Source organism: Varroa destructor, unplaced genomic scaffold (genome assembly GCF_002443255.2).
Source record: "Varroa destructor unplaced genomic scaffold, Vdes_3.0 BEIS01000004.1, whole genome shotgun sequence".
Classification (NCBI taxonomy): Eukaryota; Metazoa; Arthropoda; class Arachnida; order Mesostigmata; family Varroidae; genus Varroa; species Varroa destructor.
Window position 1 is genome coordinate 22,698,076 of NW_019211457.1, and position 23,626 is coordinate 22,721,701.

A 23,626-nucleotide genomic window follows, 5' to 3' on the forward strand; every position below is an offset into this window, starting at 1 on the left:
CAAGCTAGTGGGTCTCCATGGCATAACTGTGTATACATGCTATATGCCAAACTTTTTCCAAACGAGGGTTCTTTCATTGAACAATTAAAACTTAGTTGTCTTGTGCCCGAACGCCAGAATTACAAGTATTTTTTGGCGTACTGAATATGTTTGTCTGTTGTAGAGATACAGCACGATTTGAAAATCGCATTTTAGAATATTTATATAACATTCGCTGACCACAATGAGGACGAGCTTACTTTGCCTCGAGCCTTATTTAGCTCTTGGCTTAAAATCCGTTCTGCTAGAACCAAACTACATGACCTACGTCTAGAGCGTTCACTGGAAGCCATATGAAATTATTCAGCTCATCCTGATTGCAGAAATGATTAGTAGACACATAACTGCAAATCTGTCATTTGTTAGCCGTCGTCGACTATAGAAACGAACGGGAACTTTTGAACGTTCGATTGCTACACCGGTAGCCTTCTCCGGCCGTAAAAGGTCGACACTTGAAACAAAATTTTTAAGGGCATTACGACACCTTTTATTTCCGACATGTGTGAATTAACATTTCCATTCCAAATGTATTACTGTCTGTAAACTACTGTTTACCACAACAAAAGGCACAAGTCCTACAATTTCTACTGCTCCAAGTATTATCACATGAGAGGATGTCCGTCCAAGTTTTGATGCTGTCTAGCTTTTTTACCCCGACCATAACCCGCATTACGCACTTATCGGTCAGAGCGCAACTAACCGGCCGGAGAGCGTGGCCTTCGGAACATTATTTTTAAGCCATGCATAATTTTTAGAAGTAAATATAATACCTGTAAAGTGTGTGCTTTCTATATTTAACTTGAATACGAAGTATGTGGTATAAAAATTTCACATATTATAAAACTGGTACATAGATGTTCCCTTGTGAAGCTGCGTTTTATCATTTTAAATTAGAAAAAAATATATGTGTCGTCAGCATCAATAGAACCACATAGTATGTTTCTTCACTAGTTGACAAGATTGCTCCTAAATATTATAACTTATTTACGCTATTTTGTTAATGGCTTCGATCTGAATTACCCAATAAATCAAACGTCTACTTGTGGTCATTGCATTTGGTTTTCCGGCACCGTGTGGTTAACCATGAATTAACCACTACTAGCTGCAAAAATTCCAGGGTATCTTAATGTCTGAAGTGTTTGGCAACTGAAATCGACTTGATAAAAATATGTGCTCAAACTGTTAGCAGATTGACGAGGTAACACTTTAGATAACAACTTATCAGCCGTCCGCTACTGAATTGTATTTTTCTACTGCTAGAAAGAACATAACTACAACTGCAGAATAAGAGAGCGATTTTCCGTCAAAGCCATTATTAAGATCATTTTTTCTAGTTGAAATCTATCCTGATGCTGTGTCAATTTTTTTATACTGCTTTGCAAAAAGTGATTCGGTTTTTGAAAAACGCACATCAAAAATATGTATGCGCATTATGCGATTAACTAGATACGCAAAAAGAAGAGGTTACTCTAGTATCACGAACACAAAAAAAGGGAGGCTAAAAACTTGTTGAGTGTTTAAATTCTCCCCAATCAATTGGCATTTTTAATGTAACCTATTTCATGTGATGAGAAACATGCAGAGCCCTGATCGTATATATAAATGTCACAGAATTTTTACTAGCTTTATTGATTAATCTGCAAATGCATTCATTTTGTCAGTCTGTATCGCTTGCACAGGGTTTGTTCGAACTTTGTAAAGCACTCTCGACCCGCCTCTGATTACTTTAAAGCTATTTCTCTTGTTCAATAAAGTAAGCAAATGTAACCAAGACAATTATAAAATTGCACTTTGTGCTTTATTATAAACACAGTATTTTCGTTTCGGTAACATATTTTTTTACTTAGGTAAAATAACCTAAGCTGGCCCCTTCGAATGGCTTCGGTATAGTGACCTCTTTCGTTTAAAAGTCATTCTTCGGCACGTTCGAGATTTTGCCTAGAAACAGGTCGAGATGAAGGTTGTTGTTCCTAATGAGGAATAGGAACGGTTTATTAAACGTTACTGTGCGTGGCAACCGGCTTGGCACCATGCGAGCAGTTGCCGATGCCGCTGAAAAAAAGGAAACAAATATTCCGTTATTAGCGTACCTCATAAGCACATTAGCTTGAAAAGTATTTGTATACCTTTTAGATGCAGCGTGATCGCTTTGAATTATATTAAAGGGTATCAAGGCCTGGACGGTTAAACGTCTGGTGGAAGATTGAAAGATCGCTAGAGCACGATTTGCCGTCGACATGCACTATATTGAGCACATGTTATCAAAGACTAACGAAAAATGCGGAACGAAAGACTTTGACTGAAGAATAACAAGTGTATAGACCCGAACTCATCCACTGGAGTTTTCTTTAGAGGCAATCTCAACAGGTGCAATACATATACAGACAACACAGAAAACTATAGGCAGTGCAACATTGCATAGAATACTTTCGCTTAGAACTGAATTCGCCTAAACGGTCAACCGAATAGTTCAATATGGTCATAGATGGTTAGCCATAACAAGATTCCGCGCTCGGCACAGGACATGCTGTTGTCACTTTATACCAAGTCGAATTAAAATTGCGAGCAGTTTTACGATAACGGCGCTTGCCTATGCGTTCAGTCGAATGGTGAGATCAAATTGCAGAATTGCAAATTGCAGATCTAATCGATATAGAAATCTTATGGTAAGAATTAACTCACCGGTAACTACTCCAGCTTCGGTACCTTGCTCGTCAATTTTGGCATATCCAGCCTGTTTTATCGAGGACACGTGTAGCTTTGCCGGACTCATTCCGCTCAAATTTGCGTCTGGAGAGAATAGTGATTGTATCCCCAACTGCGACAAGATGGTTTTCAAGTTGACTTCAGACGATACAACAAATCTGCGAACAAATTATAAACAGGAATCTTCAGACTACCACAAGATATACACCTAGCTCCTTAACCAACCACGATCAACTACAGTGAATTAACTACAAATTAGCAGAAAGTTCTGTTTGACTTACTCGATGTTGGCTAATTTCATGTTTTGTAACTACTGCAACTGTGTTAGAATATTACAGATGGTTTTGGAGATAAATATAACTATGGATTGCTTTTCCCAGTCGTTTGCAAGCAAATACAGAATAAATTAACTGAAATTAGAAGAAATAAAAAGAACTTTACAGAAGTCCACGTGTCACGTGGAATATACACTGTAATTTACCTGGGAACTTCAACTCCAATGGTATCATCAGGCTTCTTTTCAGTATTCAACAATGACTCGTAGCTTTTAGTTTGCTTTAAGAATTGCTCTACGTCGTCAATAGTGGCGTCCCGTTCACCAACTTTTCCATCAGGTCCAATAATGTACATGTCATAGTCAGTGTTTTCGTATGGTAGTCGCAGAGTTACCGAGTGTGCAAACTCGTTAAATCCAATCTCAACGTCCGCATCTTTGTACATATACATCGCATAGGCCTCCTCATAACCATCGTTATAGAATAGACCTTCACGACTCATGGCTGAAATTAAAAGATTTTATATTCATTAGTAGTTTATTTACATTAATTGGTAGTTTGTGACGGTTGTCTAGTATTAGGCAATTTGTTTGAAACACAACCTCATTAAGAATTTATGATTAACTTCCGAGAGGTTGACCTTAGTCGTTATTTCAACATACTCTACAAGTAATATAAAATTTTACGTGTATAGTTCTGTATTCGCGTGTGCTTCAGTAATAATGCAGAGCTGATTTTCTTAAATAATTTTCGCAGTGCTCATTAAATCCATCTTTTGTATAAAGATGTTCGAGAACAAAGATGTTAGCAAACCTCTAGTTGATAAAATTCATTAAAACTCCAGAAAAAAGAAAGTAAGCAGGTTGCCGGGAAAGCACTTTCTAGATTAATTCGATTAAGGAGCCTTGAATGAATTCACGTCAAATAACAAGTAACTATTTTAAGTTAATATTATTTTATGTTTACTTATTTCCTTTGGATCCGTACCTTAAAAACCCCTTTATAGTACTCTGAAAAAATATACGTACATGTTAGAAATTGATCTTTCCAGTTAAACTTGAACGTAATAATAGAGATAAGCACCAATTTTGTGTACTCATCAAGGTTGTCCTTGAAGAATCGATTAATGTTGCCTGAGGTCTTTTCCGAAATCCACTTGTTAATTTCCTGTGTGACTGCAGGAGAATTCTTCGCAAAATCAGCTTGGAATGCCTCTCCATCAAACATAGTTTTCAAGCGTTGCAGATAGTCTTCGAAGATCTGCATAGGAAGAACGCAGCCTTGATGGTTATCGAAGACTTTTTTTTTGGTCATGCTGATGCTTCTCAACGATAATGAAAACTTTACCTAACCAAAATGTATGCGTTGGACGTCAAGTATTGGCTCCACGAACACCCAAAGATAATTGTCTATGGAGGTTTTGAAAAGCAGAGAACTCATATAAATCGTCATTTCTAGTCCTATTTAGTTCACATTCCGCATGTGTGCTTTGAACAATTGACTTTAAGGATCTATTTGTTTTAGTATTAATCTAAAGATTCAGTACACAGTACCACTAAAGCGAAGCGTACCATATCAGAAGAGTAAGCCCTTGTAAGATCCATGATCTCTCCTTTTGTATGCTTCCATTTATGAATCTCGTAGGCAATCTCATGTACGATCTTCTCCTCACTCAACAATCCATAGCGACTAAACTGAAACGCCTTGTCAAGTTCAGCTTTCGTAGAACCAGCCGCACCTGCAAAAAACAGAATATATCTATGCGTTAAAAGAGGATAGAATTATTTGTTAGATCGGTCGAAAATCTGCTGTTCATAAAATTGAACCAAAAATATATAACCTCTAACTATCTATACGTGTATTACGCCACATAGCATACCTACTCGGTTACTACAAAAACCATCTGATGAAAGCCAAGTAGAAGTGACGGCCGCCACTCAAGGTCTGTTTGTTGATAGACAGTTGGTTATAGGTTAAAGTCTTTATTCATATGTGCCCCGAGGGGCAGGAAAAGCTAACAATGACTTCCTGCGCCCTTGAAGCTTTGCAGCAATAATCAGCCATCCAGCAAGGCAACACAAATTTTTACTTCGTTTCCTATGTGTTAACCGCATATAGAATGACTTGATACAGCCTTGTGTAGCAGCAATAAAGCTTTATTTATTCCTTAAAACCTGTTTTATATTTGAGCTTAAAGGATTTAAGTTTTATGCCAATACTATTGGCGCAGGTGACGTAACTGTGTTTTCCTGACACCAGTGGATCCATTACTACAATATTTTAAGGTCTTTATACATTAAGCGCCCAACCATCGTAATAATTACAGATAGATTATGCGGATTATTCGAGATATTTATCGCCCTTATCGAAATTTTTCGTTTTAAAAGGTTTTTCTTTTTTGAATAGTGCGTATGAAAGAGATCTGTAAAGGAGACAACGGCAAGAGTAGGATTACTTCTATGATCAATCTCCCATATTGCTCTGCCGCGTTATCATTTTTGGATATAGGTTTATTGAATTACAGTTGTACGGAAACGAACAACGCAAAAATATCAAGCGTCATTTATTAATCTTCCAAAGTTTCAGATACAAAGCCTTCCTCCTTCAGAGGAAGTCGATGAAAGTAATAACGATGCAACTTGTAACCAAGCAAAAGTATTCAGTGTCAATTTAAATATTATGGTAGCAACGCATTGATTTTCAATCAAATCAAACTAAAAAATCAGGTATGAAAATTACATAATATTCGAAAGACTCACCGAAGTAAAGCATGAAAAGTACTTCGAGGACCGAGATGGGTGACACTATTTTATCCTTATCAGGTAGATTTTTAAACACCATATAGCCGAGGTAGTTGGTAATGTTTGCCATAGGAGATACTCCGTGAGCTGACTGCGGCCGATAGCGACCATGCACATTCACCTCCTTGGACAGGGCGCGACACATACCTGCCAGGGCAACAAAGGCCACGCAAACTAAAAGCAGTTTCATCGTTCTGGAAGTTTCAAAATCCAAATAGAAATTCAGCCATCAATAATGCACTTGAAAACATCATCCAGGTTCAATGAAACACTGAATGACCAGATTTGTCATCGGCCACTTGTCCTCGTTTCAGGCGACTTCAGGAAACTTCGCCTAAATCAACAAATGGTTCCATCAATAATATGGAAGCGGCCTCTTCTGCAACCGCTTCGCTAACTATACTTCAGGTCAACAGTTTTCTACAAAGCACAAAATTGGTAGTAGCCGTAATAGCAGAATGTTAGACAAAGGTCCATTCGTCGCTGCATATTTCCTTATGTAATACACGGGCATCTATGAGTACAGGAAAAAGGAAATTAATAAAGGCTAGCTGTCTTTTTCATAAAAGAAAAAAGAATATTCAAAATATCGCAGAATGAATTATATCTATCACTAAAAATTCCCGTGTATGACAGGGTCGCAAACGGCGAATCAACGCCCGAGAATCGAAAGCAAAACCAGTGCCTTTACTTACCAGTCTGCCTAGATAGATATGTGTGCTACAATAACAATCGTTCTTCTTTACCAGCGTCTACTACTTTGTCCGGTTTCCTAGACTCATTCATCCGGTCGATTGCCCTTTCCATTCCACGTTTCTCTGATGGCCTCCATAGCCCCTTATTTGAACTCACTTGATTCTGTGTCTCGGCTGGCTTCTCCACGCAAAATCGCCAGCCAGAGATTTTACCGCCATCACCAACAACAACGGCCAGAGCACCTACAAAAGTCTGCCATCGCCCTTCGTATTGCGTCCGGCCATTATATCGAGTGCTTTCCAATGACGCCATCCATGCAAACACGCACTGGCGGACCCGGCAGCCGTAAAGGCTCCATGTTTGACAGAATAGAAATATACACCGTTACCGACGCTAGGAAATTACAGCTTTTCATGTGTAGCAACTTATTTTCCATCGGAAGACGGACGCGGTGGCGCATTCATAAAGCTGACCAGACATCGGATTGCAGCGTCAACGTACTGGGCACGGGGAATAACGCAGGGCTCTCCGACAGTTTCGCGCAGAAAATTTCTTTTTACCCAACGACTGGCTGACAGTTACACTAAGAGAACTACCGGCGATGATGAAAAAGATAAGGCGGTATTTATTAGGTATTGTTGACATTAAACTTCCCACTGTATGATTATTACTGTTGTCATGTTATCAGTTGAGCGATGTGTTAGCATACTAAAGTAATGAGTATATTCGAATCCAAGCGTTTATCATAACAGTATCTTATGTTATTGTTAAAACACTGGGTAGAAAAGGGGGTCGATATAGTCTGCCTGAGAACATCCCCTACCCATACGTGCTATCATCATGACAAAGTAATATTCGAATAGAGCCGAAACACCCGCAGAGAAGCCACCAATGGCGACCGGTAAATCTCAATGCGTCGACAAGGTCACTGCTTTTTCTCCCACCCCATAAGTGAAGTGACAAACTTGTCAAAAAATTCGAAAAAATAAAAAATTAGTGATAAATCTTGGTTCATTTGTACTGCTCCCGTGAGTGCAACGTATAGCATTCTGCATAAAAGTGTCCAAATTAATTTATTGCCATTCTTGACATTGAGTTTAGAATACTGCCGTGCTAACACATTTACGTACCAGAAATTAGCAATTACTCACGCATTGGTGCCATTTAAGTAGTTGACCAAACTAATAAGAGGAAACGATAGCTTCGAAACAAATTATTTCTTTTACGACTGACTAATACGATTTAATATCAAATTAATGATGATCTTAATTTAATAATTTGTTGTCTGCTTCGCATTTCTCAGCTATTGCGCCCACCAACTGCTTGTTACATATGGCAGAACGTGTGGTGTCGTGTTGGGTGATTATGTTGGCGACTTTATGTGCTCAACAATATTTTCACTTTTTTAGTCATATGAAGCAGGTATGCGATGAAAGATCCGTAATCTACTAACTATGATAGCTGGAGTCAATCTATAATGTTACTCCTGCTTGGTCTACTCTAAAAGAGGACAGAAGTTGGTAAACAAAATAATATTTTTCGAAAAGGTGGTCATTGTTTGGTGCTATCTAATAGTGGTTGTAAGCACAACTTAGGCTGCATTTATTGAATTATACATTCAACGCAAGCTTGTATCGATGGAGGAACTTGAATCAGCACTTGGTAGCGTATACAGAAGTGAAAAAGCCTTAGAAAAAACAGAATCAGGTACTCACCAAAAATTAATTCAACTTAAGCGGTATCCACAGACGTTTTAAACTTTAATACATTTTTCTATGGCTGCCACTAGTCAAAACTTAGCCTTAGCGTAGAAATTTGTTTGGCACACTATTTAAATTGGGAAGAAATCGGGCTGCTAAGAAAACGTTATTACGAGCACAAACAAAAATTTGACGATTCGCAGAAAGACTGCCGTTGTGATCGTTTGCTCGTCGTTTATATTGATACATTATGACCTCAATACTTAGTTAGTACTCCATATCAGCTAACAGTCATGCGGCTTAGCTAGAATTTTTGATAGAAGCAAACATATTCGATCTGCAGAAGAAATCCGAATAACATGTTCCAGCAAATCAGCAACCCACAACCATCTTACGCATGAACACAGTATATATGCTGTGGCTTGAGAAGCTATTTGTACATCTCGCCGTAGTAGTTTGATCCTTATTTGAGTAATAAATAAGCATACTTGAATAAATCGTAAAGTAAAAATATTTACCCACGAGGAAAACACGTGCAAATAAAATAGAAATAAAGACGTTTTATTTTTAAGCCATCGTATGACATACGTGCTCATACGTACCTATTTGCCCAGTGGTGCACAATCACAGAAAAAAAAATGTTTCTTTTTCATTCCTGGAGTTAAATAATCGAAGCTTGTTTTTTTTTTTACGAAATAGCACAGCCAAAAAAAATAAGCTCTAGTACGCGACACTCGGGCCTGGCCAACTAGAAACCGTCAAAATAGACCCAAGAACTCACTCCTAGTGAAATACTATGGAATGACAATGGCATATAGCCCCACTATTGCATATGGAGTGGTAATCATTATTCAGCAACTACAAACGATAAGTACCGTAATCAAACACTTGCATTATAACTATAAGGACCAGCACCATTCTTCCTGCATCTCGCCGGTGTCTCCCGTTGCAACCTGAGCTTGAGAGAGGGACGAGCAGCCCGCGGGCCGATAGCGTGACAGCTACGGTCGACAATCATTGACACCATCCACTACGGCCCTGTAATGGATGGTCTTCAGGAAGACTACGCCCGTGAGCGACACCCTAGGCCAAACGCAAAATCGTGTTCCAATAACAACGTTTCGCATTTGTTTATTCCTCTGGTTAGTGCAGATCATACTGTGGAGGCAGCAGAAGCAACACAGAAGCGAGCATTCCCACGGACCAGCTGTATCCGTGCGAACAGCAGCGTAATACCATAATAATCGCTAGAATCGATGAAAAAAGTCACGTACCCATTCACGATTTATATATTTGATCCATTCAGCAAACATTCGTAAAGTAATTGCCTCTTAGAATGACATGTATCATGATAATACAAGGTTGATTTTTTTCCGCCCGCATATCGCGGTATATGCGGATACATGAGTCCCATTGATTCCAATGTTGTCGCCAAAGAAGATAACAAGCAGGTGATTCTTATTCATATGTTTATAATTGCCATTATTGCTTGCCGACTTCATATTCTTAACGATTATATAGCGAAGATGACTTTACCAAACCAGATAACGATTTTGTGGGATCATGTAAAATAAACTGAATATGTAATATTTATCAGTGTTGCGAAGTAACAACCCGGCATGGCTACTTAGAATAGTTATTTATTCTCAAACCTGACATTATCTGCAAGGTAATCAGCATTTATTTCTGTGGACTAATATTGAAATTGTTTATGCCATATAGTAATAGTGAAAATAACAAATAAAGTAATGACGATAATATGAACGATAATATAAATTGTATTAATCATATTGTCTCAACGCAAAGTAATCGAAAATAAATGTGTTCCGGGTTCATCACGTCTTACGATACACTGTTAGGAAGGATTATCAGTACGAAATCTGGTGTGATTTCTGGCGCAGCTAACATGAACTTTGCTTATAAGCACTAAAATATATTCGCCTAGAGGAAGGGAAGCTATTTTTTTAAATAGATATACATTTGAATTGTAAACATAAAAAAAATCTACTGGAATGAGCAAGTTTTCCTGCTTCAAGGCTTATTCTACCTTGCTATGAATTTACGCGTCCTCTGTTTTAGCTTACTTGTTTGAATCTCTATTGTCTACACCTGACTAACGACATTTACGGATATCTTACTTTGGATGAACATTAGACTACATCACTGAAGAAGCGCCATGTGTAATTAATAGGGTAAAACGTTTATTGAATGTGTTTTCTGCTCGTAAAGCAGTTGTCGTTATTCCACATCGTCATCGGTTACCTTATATACGCCAGGCATAACAGAGAAGGTCTATGCCGGATTTTCTAACTATCCATTGTCCTTAATCTTAGAGGACCATTCTCTCTATATGATAGAGCCATTTTTCTGCAATTACTACGAAACTCTACCGCTCTCTCTCTCTCTTTCTGGACCCGACTGTTCTGCTGAACTTTTAAGACAACTTTGTACGCGTCCATAAAACACCTCCCATGAGTCCTCTTCATGCCAGCCAACGAGCCTGCCTTGTCTTATTCCAGGAGACGGAATTTCCCGAGGTCATCGACTTCGTCTTTTTAACCCTAACATATATTTAATTACATCTATATAAGATACTAATCTTACATGCAACGCTAACCCCCAACAAATATCCTTTGTAATATTTTCTGCATATGCCAATCAGGCAGATTTTCTTTCTGATAAACCCTCTGCTTACCCATTCAACATTTTTTCACTTTCCCAAGTGAATGGATTCTGTTCATCCGACCTCACTTATTCTGCCTTCTTTTTTCATTAAATCGCATTTTTTTTTATCTTTTTATATGTCTATCTATATATTTTTGTCAGCTTTATCCTGCTATATCGATCCGGCACAAAAAAAACATACTAATTCTGTCGTTATTTTTGTATTTGGTTTTGTCCTCACATTTGAAATCATCTATTGCGCCCGCGCCACCATAAATTTGTTGTCCGTTTACACTCACTGACAGATACAGCCATAGGCCCGTTTAAAAGTTGCTTGCTACGTTTAATTTTCTTTACGGCGGGTAACTTTGCTTGTCACGCTAAGTGTTATTGATTTGTGTCTGCTGACTGACTATACTGTGATGATGGCCAGAGCTGAAGTTCATACACTATTAGAAAGGGTCACATGTTTCTCTCGCATTTTGTCTTAGAAACAATTGAATTGCTCAGATGCACCCACGCTCCCTTGGCTTCTTTATAATAAATGAATCAGAATTAATTGAAATAAGAAAATAATAGGCGTTTTCTGAGCTCATGTTCCCCAACGTGAGTTCCTTGCGTTCTTATTCTTGTTATGCTATATAAATTGCAAGCAATGGCGCTGCGGACAGGAAACGGCCACAGGATGGTACGCATTCACACACGCAAACTCATACACCATCATTATCAATCAACCAGTTAATAAAGGAAGGGGAGCTTTTGTTGACATGTGTCTCATTTTTCATTTCGCGAACGTTTGCTGGTTTGGTTTTCGGTCGTTCGTGTATGCTACTCCTCCTGGTGCTAATTGGATCAGCACGTTTTGTCACGTTCTCTTGTTAACTATTGTCCGTTAAGATGCATTGCAGAGACCATTTAACGAATGCTACCATCGGTCATTGTTGGTATGCACTTCGCTGCACGGAAAAAAACTACTGCGTACGGTAAGTGCGTCGTGCTCAGGGCTCTCGTGGTAGGCACTAGACTAACCCCGTTGCACCTTAATATGTGCGCTCGCTTCCTTTAGAGCTCTACCGTGTAAACTGCTGAGACGACAACCGTAGACCGGTACTTTCTTTACCGATCTTCGCCACCTCGCAGACAACACATACCTTGCCTTTAAATTGTGGCATATATGATGCCTGGCACAGCGGACAATGAACCTCGGGTTTGCCCCTAAAACGCAAAATGTACAATTTTACAAGTGATTGCCAACTTTTATAAAATGTGTACTGAAAATTGGTTTGATACTATTTTTTGTTAGATAAGGTACCTAGAGAACAAGCTCTGATTCAAATACAACACTCAAACATACGTAAGAGATATAAAGCTTAACTACTTTAGACAACATCTGAATAAAAAAAAACTGAGTATCTTGAACTTTTGAGAGCTAAACAGGAACAATTCTACGCACCGTAACTTTTCAAGAGCGGCAGCTGTCTCTCTCTCTCGCTATCTCTCTCTCTCTTTACAAATTTAATGTTACCCTCTTATTGCGAATCGATATGCCTGCCTTATATTTTGTGTATTTGGAATAAATATGTACTGTTTTTGAGTTGAAGCATAAATTTCTTTATAAAAGGTTTTATTCAGACCTACCTGTATATAGGCACGTAACTTGCTGCGCAAAGGTCAAACGGATTATGTTCATCGTATTGCACAGGATTGTTGTCTTGGGGCGTCTTCTCGCATGCCATCAAAATCTTCCGAATTTGCTGAGACACCTCCGGCTTCGGGCCCAGCTCGAGCAGGCGTCGGCCAAACGACGCCGTCGTCTTAAAATTCTTCATCTTGAAGAAGAGATTAACAGCCGTACGCAGCGTCAACATCTGGTGAATGGTTTGCAATTTGCAATGTGTAAAGTATGCTGCCATTTCGCATATTCGCTTTTGTTCTTCCATTGTGTCCTTGGGCATCACCTTGCGCTCAAGCTCCATCGATAGGCCAACGATGTATTCGCGACATACCTCGAGGAGTTGTTGAGCGTCAATCACCTCCTGTTTCGTCTCAACAATCATCAGCGGAATATGCAGTAGGAGAGAGCGAAGTTTCTCAACAGCCTCTTGGAACTTGCCAGCTGTCGTAAGCTGGTAGCACTGCTGCAACCTCTCTATCAAGTCGGTTAATTTACAGCCGAGAGCCGGCAATGATGAATTTTTACCATACGCCCGCTGTAAGTAGCAGTACGTTGTTGGTATGGAAAGCGGACCATCAAGTGCCGATTTTGAGCGCGCAAACGTCGCAATGAAGTGGCTATGGAATGGTTTGAAGTTGACGATGCCAATCTGCTCATTAAGCAGCTTCATAGCCGTATCAAAGCTGCCTGCCAGAATGTGATCAACAGCCAGGCGCGACTGATCGACCCATTGTTGCGTCGTAGCTAGACCACGGCTAGGCGCAATAAACAATCCATCATTGTTAACCTCACTGTCTCCTGCCTCCAGAAGCTCGGGAGGAATGTCCAGATCTTCCTCATCGACGTCCCATCCTTCACCTTCACCTCCACCATCAACCATCCCCTCGGCATCATCTGGTTTGATATCGCCTTCTTCCTCACCAAGGCCAACATCTCCCCAGCCACTCGGTTCGATCTCATCCATGTCGTTCGCTACCGCCACGGCCGTTCTCTTGTTCTGCATGTTCACCGTGTCAAAGAAGCCGCGGTTGACGCTTAACTGTGGCCAGTTCTCGTCGCAACGAGCAACCGGCGGTGGAGGGACCATCAAAACAGCTGAATCAAGCGTCTTTGGGAGCGGTCGGTCTTCGGCAGTCTCCGCCAACACCTCACTTAGCCGAGCCGCTTCTTCTTCGAGACCGTGCGTCGCAGCACAAAGATATGCCAATGAATGTTGACCAACGCTTTTAAGAATCTTGACGCGTTCTTGGACGTCACCAAGGTAAAGCGCGTTGGTAAACTGTGCCGATGTGTTCTTGTTGATCTCGGCAATCTTAAGCATCTTTTTTAACTTATCAAGGTTACCAGTAATCAGATAAAGGAAAGATAGTTTCTCAAAATTCTTTGTTCGCTGGTAGGCCATTTCGACGATTTGATGGTTGCCCTGCAATAGGGCGGCCTCGCCTAACTTCTCCCAGCAGGTTTTGTCATCCATGGACCGAGCAGCTTCGAGGGCAACGTCCAGATTGCCGCACTCAAGTGAAAGCGCAAAGCGAATCTTCACATCTTTGACGAAGTGCAATGCCACCTCTGGATAGCCCTTCTTTTGCAGATAAGCGATGATCGACTGGCTGATCAATTTAGCGTTACGCACCATATGCAAGACTTCGTCGTATTTGCGATTGACCAAGGCGACTTTAAAGTGGTATTCGGTTGAGTCGACCGTGAGCACGCGAGCCTTAGCTTCTCGATCAAGACAGAAGATACTGTTACCTTGGACCTTCGTTATGTAAATCGGCAGGTCCAGGGTGCGAATGATGCCGTGGTCACCGTTCAGGAGCGAATACTTAATATGGTTGGACGTTGTATAGACAAACACGTCCGCCGCTTCGTCCCAAGCTCCACTCTTCAGCCTCGTGGACTCATTGAGCTGACAGAGAATCTCAAGGCGTCTGTTACACAACGTAATGTTCTTTCGCTGCAGAAGTGCGACTCGGGTCATCTCCTGATTCCAGATGACCATCTTCACTTTAGGCGCCTTTACATGAGCAAGCACTCGATTCTGTTGAACATCGACTAACGAAATGCCTTCGAAGTCTTGGACAAGCAGCTGGCCAACACCAGCAGCAAAAATTTCGTCTACTGGTGCGTGATGTTCCAGTTTCTTGGTAACTTCGTTTTTCATATTTCTAATAAACACCGATTTGTTCTTGTCTAGCGCAGCAAACTTGTTTCTGGCTACCCAAAGAGCCGTCAGCCCGTTAGCGCGTTTCGGTTCTGAAGTGTCCCTATCATTTTTGGGTACTTGGGTCAGCTCGTACGTTGACTGCTCTTTGATGACGTGTCGGACGTTGATTAGAACGGCATTTTCTGCTGGGTTGTATGAAATACTAGAAAAACAGAACAGCACAATCAGACGAAATATGCACCTTTTGATTATGAATAACAATGTAGACTTGTAAAATTGTCTTTAATGGCTGTAGATGACACTGGATACACTATACAAAGCAAATCGTTTCTATTCCCTTCTTCAAAAAGAGTACTAATAATTGGCAACGAACTGTACAGAAAATGTTCGCTGATTGAACACCATAAATCGCTCGCTGAATTATTTCGTCGTGTAGGAACACATATCATATTAAGCATCTACCACGCTTACGTTACGTGTTGTTGTAAAGCTAAAAAGCGTAGTTTTTGTCTTCCCTGTGGAAATTTCTGGCGAATTGTTCTGAACTAATTACTGTGACTACCAGATGCGAACAAAATATGAAGTTTTTTCTAGGACCAACCTGTACACGGGCGCGCGGGCCGCCCCCTTACGTAGTTGAAGAATTGCTGTGTCTTTCATTGTGGTAAGGTCCAGCTTTCGCAGATGTTTTTGTGCTACGTTTGCCAACATGAAGTTTTGTTCCTTGACATAATACAGGGTGTTACCGTGCAGCGTATGAGCTGGCCTTTCGCGGTCTAACTTAAATATAACCATACCGTTATCATGGCCCGCTGCGAACAAGTTCAGTGTCGGATGAGCCGTCAAAATCCAAAAGCGATCATGCTCCCTGTAGAAAATACACTTTACTAACTATTTAAATCAAAGCTTAACCTACAGCATTTATACATGGTCTACAAAAATACATAACGCTGTACGCGATATATGTGCTACACAAATTAAATAGAATAGCATTTAAAAAAAGCATGCTGTAAATAAAGTTAATTATTCGTTCGAAACGTGAAATGAAACGGAGAATGCGTAATAACGTTTCAGTATAGAAATATACACGCTTATCCTCTGCGTATATTCAATATATTTTTATTCGTACTAACTTACCTACGGAAGGTGTGCAGGCAGGTTCTTTTCGCCATATCCCATACGCGAATGCTTTTGTCCTCCGAGTTGCTCAGAATAAGCTCTTGTCTGGGGTGGAAAATCACGCAAGACACATTAGAATAGTGGCCCCGACAAGTATCCATTTCCCAGGCCTTTGCGTCATTTAGACGCCACAATTTAATTTGGCGATCGTCCGCACCTGACACGACTAAAGGAATTGTAGGATGAAACACCGCCCAGTTTACACCCCGTTCGTGGCCATCCAAGAAGTGGCGAACCACGGCATCTGATGTGCCTGTAAGTAATGGCAGACCACCAAATAAACCAATTCAGTGAATAGTCCAACAAAATCTCAGGATTGGGTCATTTTTCACAAAACGCAGCAACGGACATTTAACACACAAAGCCCTTAAAATAAGAGGGTTTAATATGGAACAGTCAAAACAGTAATACTATAATGTACGGAGAAAATCATACTCAATATAACATAAGAACTTCGCTTTTTGGTGTTAGCATTAAATTTTCCAAAGTTTAAATTGCCGCTGATACCAAGAAACATTCAATGTTATCCGGTTCCGAAGTTCTAGTTAGATAGTAACGAAAACTGATCAATACCTGTCTACACATAAGTACTCATTGTATATCTTTCAGTATATTTTTATATATTTATAACTATATCTTTATTGCTAAAAAAAGTACATTCATCCGAAAATTATTTTCCCTTTGTGTCAAAAGTTATATTATATTTAAATGTCCGCTTACACACACACACATACGCATACAGACTATAATGTACGTCGTTTGCTAAAAGCGTGTCTCAAGCTTGTCCCAACCTTTACCAGAATAACCCGCATCAAGGCCCACCAATATTTTGACGTATTTGGTAAGCGTGGCTTTCATATGAGTATGCATTTGTACAGTACCACAATTATCTGCATTCGTTTTCCTATGATTCACGATGTCAGGTTTTTCCTAAAGCGGTCATGACAAAAAGCAGTTTTGAAACTTGTCTGTTCTCAACGCTTTCATGCAATTTTCAAAACGGGACTCATAACCTCAAGTAGTAGCTGCAATTGTCCATTAAACAAGCGAAAAGAATATGTATAACTAAATTATGTTCACAGCAATTGCTTCAAGGATAATCCATATAAGACGTATATTATACCTCTCGAATTCTTATAAAAATATACTTCTCGGTTTAGTTACGATATAGAAAAAACACAACGAAGAAATGGAATTGTGATATAGTTTTTTTGTATACTTATCTATTACAATTTAAGTTGACAGACGATGTAGTCACATGCGGAAGCTAAAATGTGCCAACATAGTACTCCCATAGAAATTAACAGAAACCCAAAATACAGATACATTCGCTGATACTCAACGGACTAAATATTCTGCTCTCACCTGATGTTAGTTTTGTTAGGCCGTATTGTCGTATTTTACGCCGATTCGATTTTCATCTCAGAATGCATTTAGTTACGATGTTAAACCTGAGACATTCCCGATGAACAAGCAGAAGATCTGTATACGGGGAGACAGATCGGAAAAATATACTTATTTTATCCCTTACTTAGTAGGTCGGACGTACCGAACAGGTCGGTGTGGCCAGGCGTTCTGAGATGTTCTTCCAGGCCTCCGGGTCCGGGAGCGACGTTCTTTTTACGAAGACCTTGCAAATCCCAGACTCGGATGGTTTGATCCAATGACGCTGACACCATTAAATCCTCGGAGGGGTGAAAGTGGGCACTCATGACATAATGCGTGTGGCCTGGAACCGACGCATTACAACCAAAATAATGACAGCTACTTTTTCGATGCGTATATCTAGATATGTTGAAGGCAAAAACTAATATTTGGAATTAGTTCTCCTTATACACTACGAATCGGGACTTGATTAAATTTGTGTGATGTATGTAAATTTACATTGACTGTATATAATATACCTTAATAGGAGGATAAGCTAAAACAAATGCCTACCTGTGAGAACACAAATGCATGTGCGACTCTGCCAGTTCCAAATACGAATTGTCTGATCATCAGACGACGATAATATCCAGGGGTATTCGTGATGGAATGTCGTTGTCCGAATGTAATCGAGGTGACCGAGTAACGTGAAAATACATTTCCTTTGCTTGTAATTCCATACCTGTCATTGAGCAAAGTACATACATAATGATAAAAAACGGAAAGATTAACATGTGATAATCAAATTATGAACTTGAGAAACGATAGATCAATATGCATTACAAACGTCATCATTATCTAAAAAACGATACAATATGCAGAAAGTAAATGTTGAATCAGTCTTTTTGCGTTTGTAAACAGGTATGTCGAATATAGCTGAATCAAAGCCCTAGACTCACTGGATAAAAAAGACTGAAAGCTATTCAGTATGATGTTGGTATCAAAAGAAATCACGCAAGATTTTTTTTGAAATAACTGCTATGTAAGACAAGCTTTTGATTATAAGATAAGATTATTTCGTAACCAATGAAATGGGCTCTAGTTATTATCGTTAGCTAAGAGGAATACTTTTTTTTTATTGAATTCCCGTGAGAGAAATCATGCGCAATTCACTGAAGTAAATATACCAAAATAAGTTACAGCGATTTAAAGATAGATGATCACGCAAAAAACATTTATCATTAACTTTAGCCTATCGGTCATTCTGTTCAAGAGAAAACCTTATTAAAATAATGGAACGACCTTTACCATTGTTTTTCCAAGTTAACTGTTATGTAACAATATAACAATAAAGAAATCAGACCCAACGGATAATGAATACCGGGCCTGATGGGTACCAATCTTCTATCAATAGTCTGGGTAAGCCGAGTTTGAAAACTAGCCGGTTACACTATCCGTAAATCTTGATCCGTATACAATGAAAAGATCAGCTAATAGATCGATTTTTTTTTTCATTAAAGCATGAAGAATCCGTTATTGTAACTGGGAGAAACTAATTGCAACATATTAAACTGTCATTGATCACTATATTTCAACAGCGACAGAGTTCTTTCCCTGAATTTTGCACTGGAACATATTTTCTGCGCCTTGCCCATTCGTATAGATACTGTCAGCTTAACAGTGGACACGTCAGAGGTGGAACAGCGATGTCCCATTTCCGATCGGTAGATAATGAAAAAAATCCGTTTCTAACCACGACATGAACATTACACGCATAGCAAACTAAATTCGAATTAATATATCTTGCTATTATTAGACAACCTTCATAAAGTCTTCGTGCTAATCTGTGAAAGGATTATCTCGTCGTATAGTAAGAACTGGTAGTGTGCGGTATTGACGCTCTATTGTAAGTTCCCAGGCACATCAGCCGGCGGCAGCCTTCTATGAAACGTGAGATGTGGGGAGGGATCAATATATAGGATGGTTTTGTTTCGACACTGCCTATTGCTAAATTCTGACCACTGAAAAATCTATTACACTCGAAGAAATTGCTCACCTTAATTTGATAATCGTCACCACCCGACACGAATAATGGTTGCTGATTATGGAAACAGATACCTCGCACAGGGCCTTCGTGTTCGTCGAATTTATCAAGTAACGTGCACATCCGGTAGTCCCACAGCTGGATGACGCCATTGTGAAGTGAGGCAAGAATCCATGGTCGGCGCGGGTGGAAGCTCAGACCCTTCACCCGAGCACTTTTAGTCTCGAATTTAGTTAACATGATCGCTGCCCTGCTGTTGGTATGACGGCGTTGGCAGTGGCAGCGACTCTGTTGTTCTTGAGAACTGCGGATGCGGGAACACAGGCGGCACAGTCCCGGCTGGCACTTGTTTTGGCCGGGCAACTAAAACGATTGACAGTTCTTATTACTGCGCATAGATTTTATACACAAAATGAAAAACCAAATAGCAGACTGGCGCCACTCGAAATAATAAAATGCGGGGCTACGGATCGAGTTGAACCTTTTTCACTCCAAGCTGTGAGCTGCATAGAACAGATCATCCAACACCACAACACTGTCCGCCACCCCTCTGCCGCTGTCGTGGCACCAGCCACTCGCAAATGTAAATAAAACAGCAGACAACAACAGCTGTTTGAATGAACGCATCTTTTTTCGATAGCCGGAACCGGGCCTGACGGAATGACAAGCAGGCCTGCCCGCCATTTGCCGGACACCGAAACGCATTAAACTAAAAGCCCAGCATTAAGTGGACAGCCGCTAAAGTGAACAAACAGCTGCTATGACAGCGACGTTTCTCAAAAAATTGCCGACATCTTTGTCCTGTACGAAAACATAGATAATGTCATAAACTAACAGGTGGCATTTTTGGATGGTTTTTGTGGTAACTGTTTAGATTTTGTGCGAAAAAAATCGATACCAATTCGAAACTTATTTAATTGTTCTATCCCTGTACGATAGAAGCAAAGCGTTGGTTTGATGAAAAAAGATTTTTCATAGCGTTTAACGCCATGTTATAGGCAAATTTTTAGGTCTTTAGTAAAATATCGAATAATGAGATAGTAGCGAGCTTTCGAAGATCATTATTTCTCCATAAAATACTTATAAAAACACTTACGTAAGATTTAAATCGTTAAATAATTGCAGTTAGAGTATAGTATAAAATTGGAGACACTTCTTATTTCTTAGCGTAAAGTAGCGCAAATGTAATAATTTCTTTAATTTTTTTTTAATTTTAGAACATGTTTCATTACTTCATTCAGCCTTAATTACTTCATTTAGAAATACTACGACTTGGAGACGAATCAGGCATCGAGTAAATTTCGTTCTTGCCTATATTCTTTTGAGGTTTACCTCAGTATATCTTATCTAGGCTCAGGTACTCTCAAAGACTTTATATAACCTGTAAGTTAGGTTTTCCTGGAGACGTGCTCAGAACAGTGATATGACTTCTTTTGAACCAATCTTTTAAAGTCTGCTCGCATTATCTAATCGAAAATCCATTAAAAGGTACCCCATTTGAATTAAACTTTTTTGAGAACTTCCCCTGTTTCAACAAAATCTTTGTTTGCGGGAGATATCGTATACAGGGCGTGCGTGACCGTCCAAACCTAGCCATTATAGAAAATCTTTGAGGCCACTTTAACCCACGGGTGAAATTAGTTAAGGTTAATCCGTAAAATAAAATCTATTTGTTGTATGCTTAATTTTTAAAGAAATTTTGACGCAGTTTTAAAAAACATTAACCTTCCGTTACGTTGCGTTACTAAATGAAAAACGCTTTTAGTCAGCACACCGCTCTAATATATTGACCTTACAATGATACCATATTTGAACGGTATTTAAGAATAGCTTTGTTTATCCTGGAGGGAAGACAACTACGTAACCAAGCGTTCCTTTCTAGTAACTCGGTATTTTGAACAAATCAAAAAGGACGATGGTTTCTAGTTTTGTGCTGATAGCTGCGTATTCGGCCTGAATGTTCGTGAAAGGGCTGGTTTCATTTTGGGATACATTAAAGTGTTAGGGTGATAGATTAACGGTGGCAGAATGATTGATTACCGGCGATGAGAATGCAAGGTAATCAAAGCAATGCAACAGCAGCTACAGGGTAACGAAATAGTACAGTCATTATAGAAAACTAGCAGAAGCAGAATCACAGTTGTTGATTGAATCATCGGAGTAAGCATACTGAAACAATCCAGTCGAATTGCTTCAACAGGTAAATAATGGAATAAGCATAACAACCTGGTCAGGGAGTCGAACAGCGCGATCATTTAAATGAGACAGACGATTTGGGGAGCTCCAATTGGGAAAAATATAACAGTAGCAGAAACGGCACAGGACTACACTGCAACGAATCGTTCCGGTAGGGATCAATTTGTGTTAGGTTAGATTAGAAAACGCAGTAGAATGTGGAATTTCATAAATGGTTTAAGAAATTTTCTTGTACTGCAGCTTAGCATAGCTCAAGAAGACTGGCTCTTGGCGCGCAAATTGTGCCTAGGTTCAGTCTCGAATCTTCCACGTATAACTAAGGTAAGAAGACTACTACAGCATCGCAGAAACCATAGCACTGGCAGCGAATGAATCCTACGAAACACGTATGAGTTTGAGTGGAGCATGTAGTTAGTCGACTGGCAGTGTTTATAACTTTCTACTGAGTAAGCAGAAGTGGTTTTTTTTTGTTGCCACCGAGGGCAAATAACACTAGCCACTTTGTCCCGTCATTTCTTTTTTTGAACGTAATTTTAATGTTGTGAAATTTTCAAGTGAATAGACCTTTGATCGAATAGCTAATTTTAAGAAGTAATAATGCATGCGGTAAGTTTTCTGACGAAAATCTCAAGAGATATTGTACAGTGTTAAATAACTGTTGATAATAAATTTTCTTTCTAAATCCTTTCTAAAACGTATTGCGGCATTTTGTATATGGCAACCTGATCTTAAAATATGTCCACAATTCTGCAATGACGCGTTAACATTAAGAAAACTGTGTCTGGTTTCTAGCGTATTTTTTTAAGCCGTTTCTGAAAACTACTATATGGTCATTCGTTTAAATAAATAAATATAGATCAGATGAATATACAATCAGAGCGTACATAGTATTTTTAAGGAAAACACCAACATTAAGGAGTCAAGTATTGTGCTTATCTTTATTAACTCTCTTCATTCATGCCGTTCCAATCTCCGTTCTGAAAAAATCGTTCGGCGAGGCGTCAAGGGCATAACAGTGCGGAAGTTCTTCATTCTCCGCAACGTGGCGTGCGATCCATTCAATGAAACTAACTCGCCATTGATCCATCGGAAGTAGTTACAACAGAGGACGTTCTTCCCACAACGTCCAACCATGGGCCAGCCTTCACTCTATGTTCTTCCTATATACTTTCTTTCATTCGCCCTTGCGCTCATACCAATAATTTGCTTCCACTGCCACTCAGTTGATCTACAAAGTCATTAAATATGCTTGGGATCATCATTCCTGTCCATTGTATATCGTCTTCGTTCCCATTAACATTTGTCACCCGTCGTCATCTTTGTCTACGTTTCTATGAATCAAACAAACAGCTGCATTAAGTTTATATGTAACCACTTCACATATGACTGCGGCACCTTTCTTTTATTTTGTTCCGTTTTTGTTGTTGTTATTGTTGCTGCTGTCGTTGTCATCCTCTCGATCATCATCATGCTTCGTTCGCTAGCTTTTTTTCTTTTTATCTAGCCTCCTACAGTAATATTTCGTATAGAATCTACAGCCTCCAGCACCAATGGCAAAAACACGCTACGTATGAACCTAACTATTGTTGAATGCGATTGAGTGGTTGGTAAGGGGCTGTGTCAGGGACGAAAATGGATTTGGTAACATTACTGTTTCCGTTCGCGTAGAAGTGTCGAAGGAGGAATACGGGGAAGCGGAAAAAGAAGCTCGAAGTAGGACGATCGGAATCAGGAAACTTTAGGAAGGGCTTTTTTCGGCAGGAGTATAGACATTATTCACTCATGCACGCTCGCTCTTTCAGTCGTTGACGTTGTCGCTTTACGAATCGCCCTGGATTTCTTCGGACAAAAGCAGCATTCTTAATGATGTCATTGGAGTACTGCCCTTCTACAGGAGGTCAGGAGGTTCGAAGCTTGCAAGCATTCTGACGTACAATTACGTACATTAGAATACTTTTTCTGAATAATAAATCAAAATAGTATTAGCCACTATTTACTATAAAAAAAGGTCAAAATGAAACGTATCCAACAGTTCTCTTTCTCTCGCGCTTTCATTTACTTGCCTTTACATATATTTCAATCTCGTGTTTTGTGCCTACGCACAAAAGTCATATATATA

At 39.6% G+C, this 23,626-nt stretch overlaps 2 protein-coding genes across 6 annotated transcripts; both read right to left on the bottom strand.

The window, feature by feature from the left end:
• Window positions 1–1,803: 1,803 nt before the first annotated feature.
• On the bottom strand, window positions 1,804–10,246 carry LOC111248982 (leukocyte elastase inhibitor-like). Of its 4 annotated transcripts, none has more exons than XM_022802208.2 (7): window positions 8,820–10,246; window positions 5,780–6,015; window positions 4,592–4,758; window positions 4,049–4,280; window positions 3,227–3,524; window positions 2,722–2,903; window positions 1,804–2,091 (listed from the first exon to the last, which is right to left on the bottom strand). In XM_022802208.2, the coding sequence occupies exons 2-7, from the start codon at window positions 6,009–6,011 to the stop codon at window positions 1,943–1,945; spliced, it is 1,260 nt and encodes a 419-aa protein (XP_022657943.1). In that variant the 5' UTR covers window positions 6,012–6,015; window positions 8,820–10,246; the 3' UTR covers window positions 1,804–1,942. The 4 variants fall into 4 exon arrangements, with proteins under 4 accessions (XP_022657943.1, XP_086844206.1, XP_086844207.1 ...); XM_086988080.1 differs by lacking the exon at window positions 8,820–10,246 and adding an exon at window positions 6,674–8,748; XM_086988081.1 differs by lacking the exon at window positions 8,820–10,246 and adding an exon at window positions 6,517–8,748 and having other exon boundaries at window positions 5,780–6,241.
• A 150-nt stretch (window positions 10,247–10,396) lies between these two features.
• On the bottom strand, window positions 10,397–19,864 carry alphaCOP (coatomer subunit alpha). Of its 2 annotated transcripts, none has more exons than XM_022802204.2 (7): window positions 19,324–19,864; window positions 17,841–18,009; window positions 17,452–17,631; window positions 15,861–16,155; window positions 15,325–15,591; window positions 12,520–14,925; window positions 10,397–12,096 (listed from the first exon to the last, which is right to left on the bottom strand). In XM_022802204.2, exons 1-7 carry the CDS (start codon window positions 19,549–19,551, stop codon window positions 11,952–11,954), a joined length of 3,690 nt encoding a protein of 1,229 aa, XP_022657939.1. In that variant the 5' UTR covers window positions 19,552–19,864; the 3' UTR covers window positions 10,397–11,951. The 2 variants fall into 2 exon arrangements, with proteins under 2 accessions (XP_022657939.1, XP_022657938.1); XM_022802203.2 differs by having other exon boundaries at window positions 17,434–17,631.
• Window positions 19,865–23,626: the final 3,762 nt, after the last annotated feature.

Excerpts from the sequence above, each read along its gene's own strand:
- alphaCOP (XM_022802203.2), bottom strand. The coding sequence starts at position 19,551 with ATGTTAACTAAATTCGAGACTAAAAGTGCTCGGGTGAAGGGTCTGAGC. Across the intron at positions 15,592-15,860 it reads TGCCTGCACACCTTCCGTAG|GGAGCATGATCGCTTTTGGA; the intron begins GTAAGTTAGTAC and ends TATTTTCTACAG. Across the intron at positions 14,926-15,324 it reads GCCCGCGCGCCCGTGTACAG|TATTTCATACAACCCAGCAG; the intron begins GTTGGTCCTAGA and ends CTGTTTTTCTAG.
- LOC111248982 (XM_086988080.1), bottom strand. The coding sequence starts at position 6,735 with ATGGCGGTAAAATCTCTGGCTGGCGATTTTGCGTGGAGAAGCCAGCCG. Across the intron at positions 4,281-4,591 it reads GGGCTTACTCTTCTGATATG|ATCTTCGAAGACTATCTGCA; the intron begins GTACGCTTCGCT and ends CTTCCTATGCAG. Across the intron at positions 2,904-3,226 it reads ATTGGAGTTGAAGTTCCCAG|ATTTGTTGTATCGTCTGAAG; the intron begins GTAAATTACAGT and ends ATTTGTTCGCAG.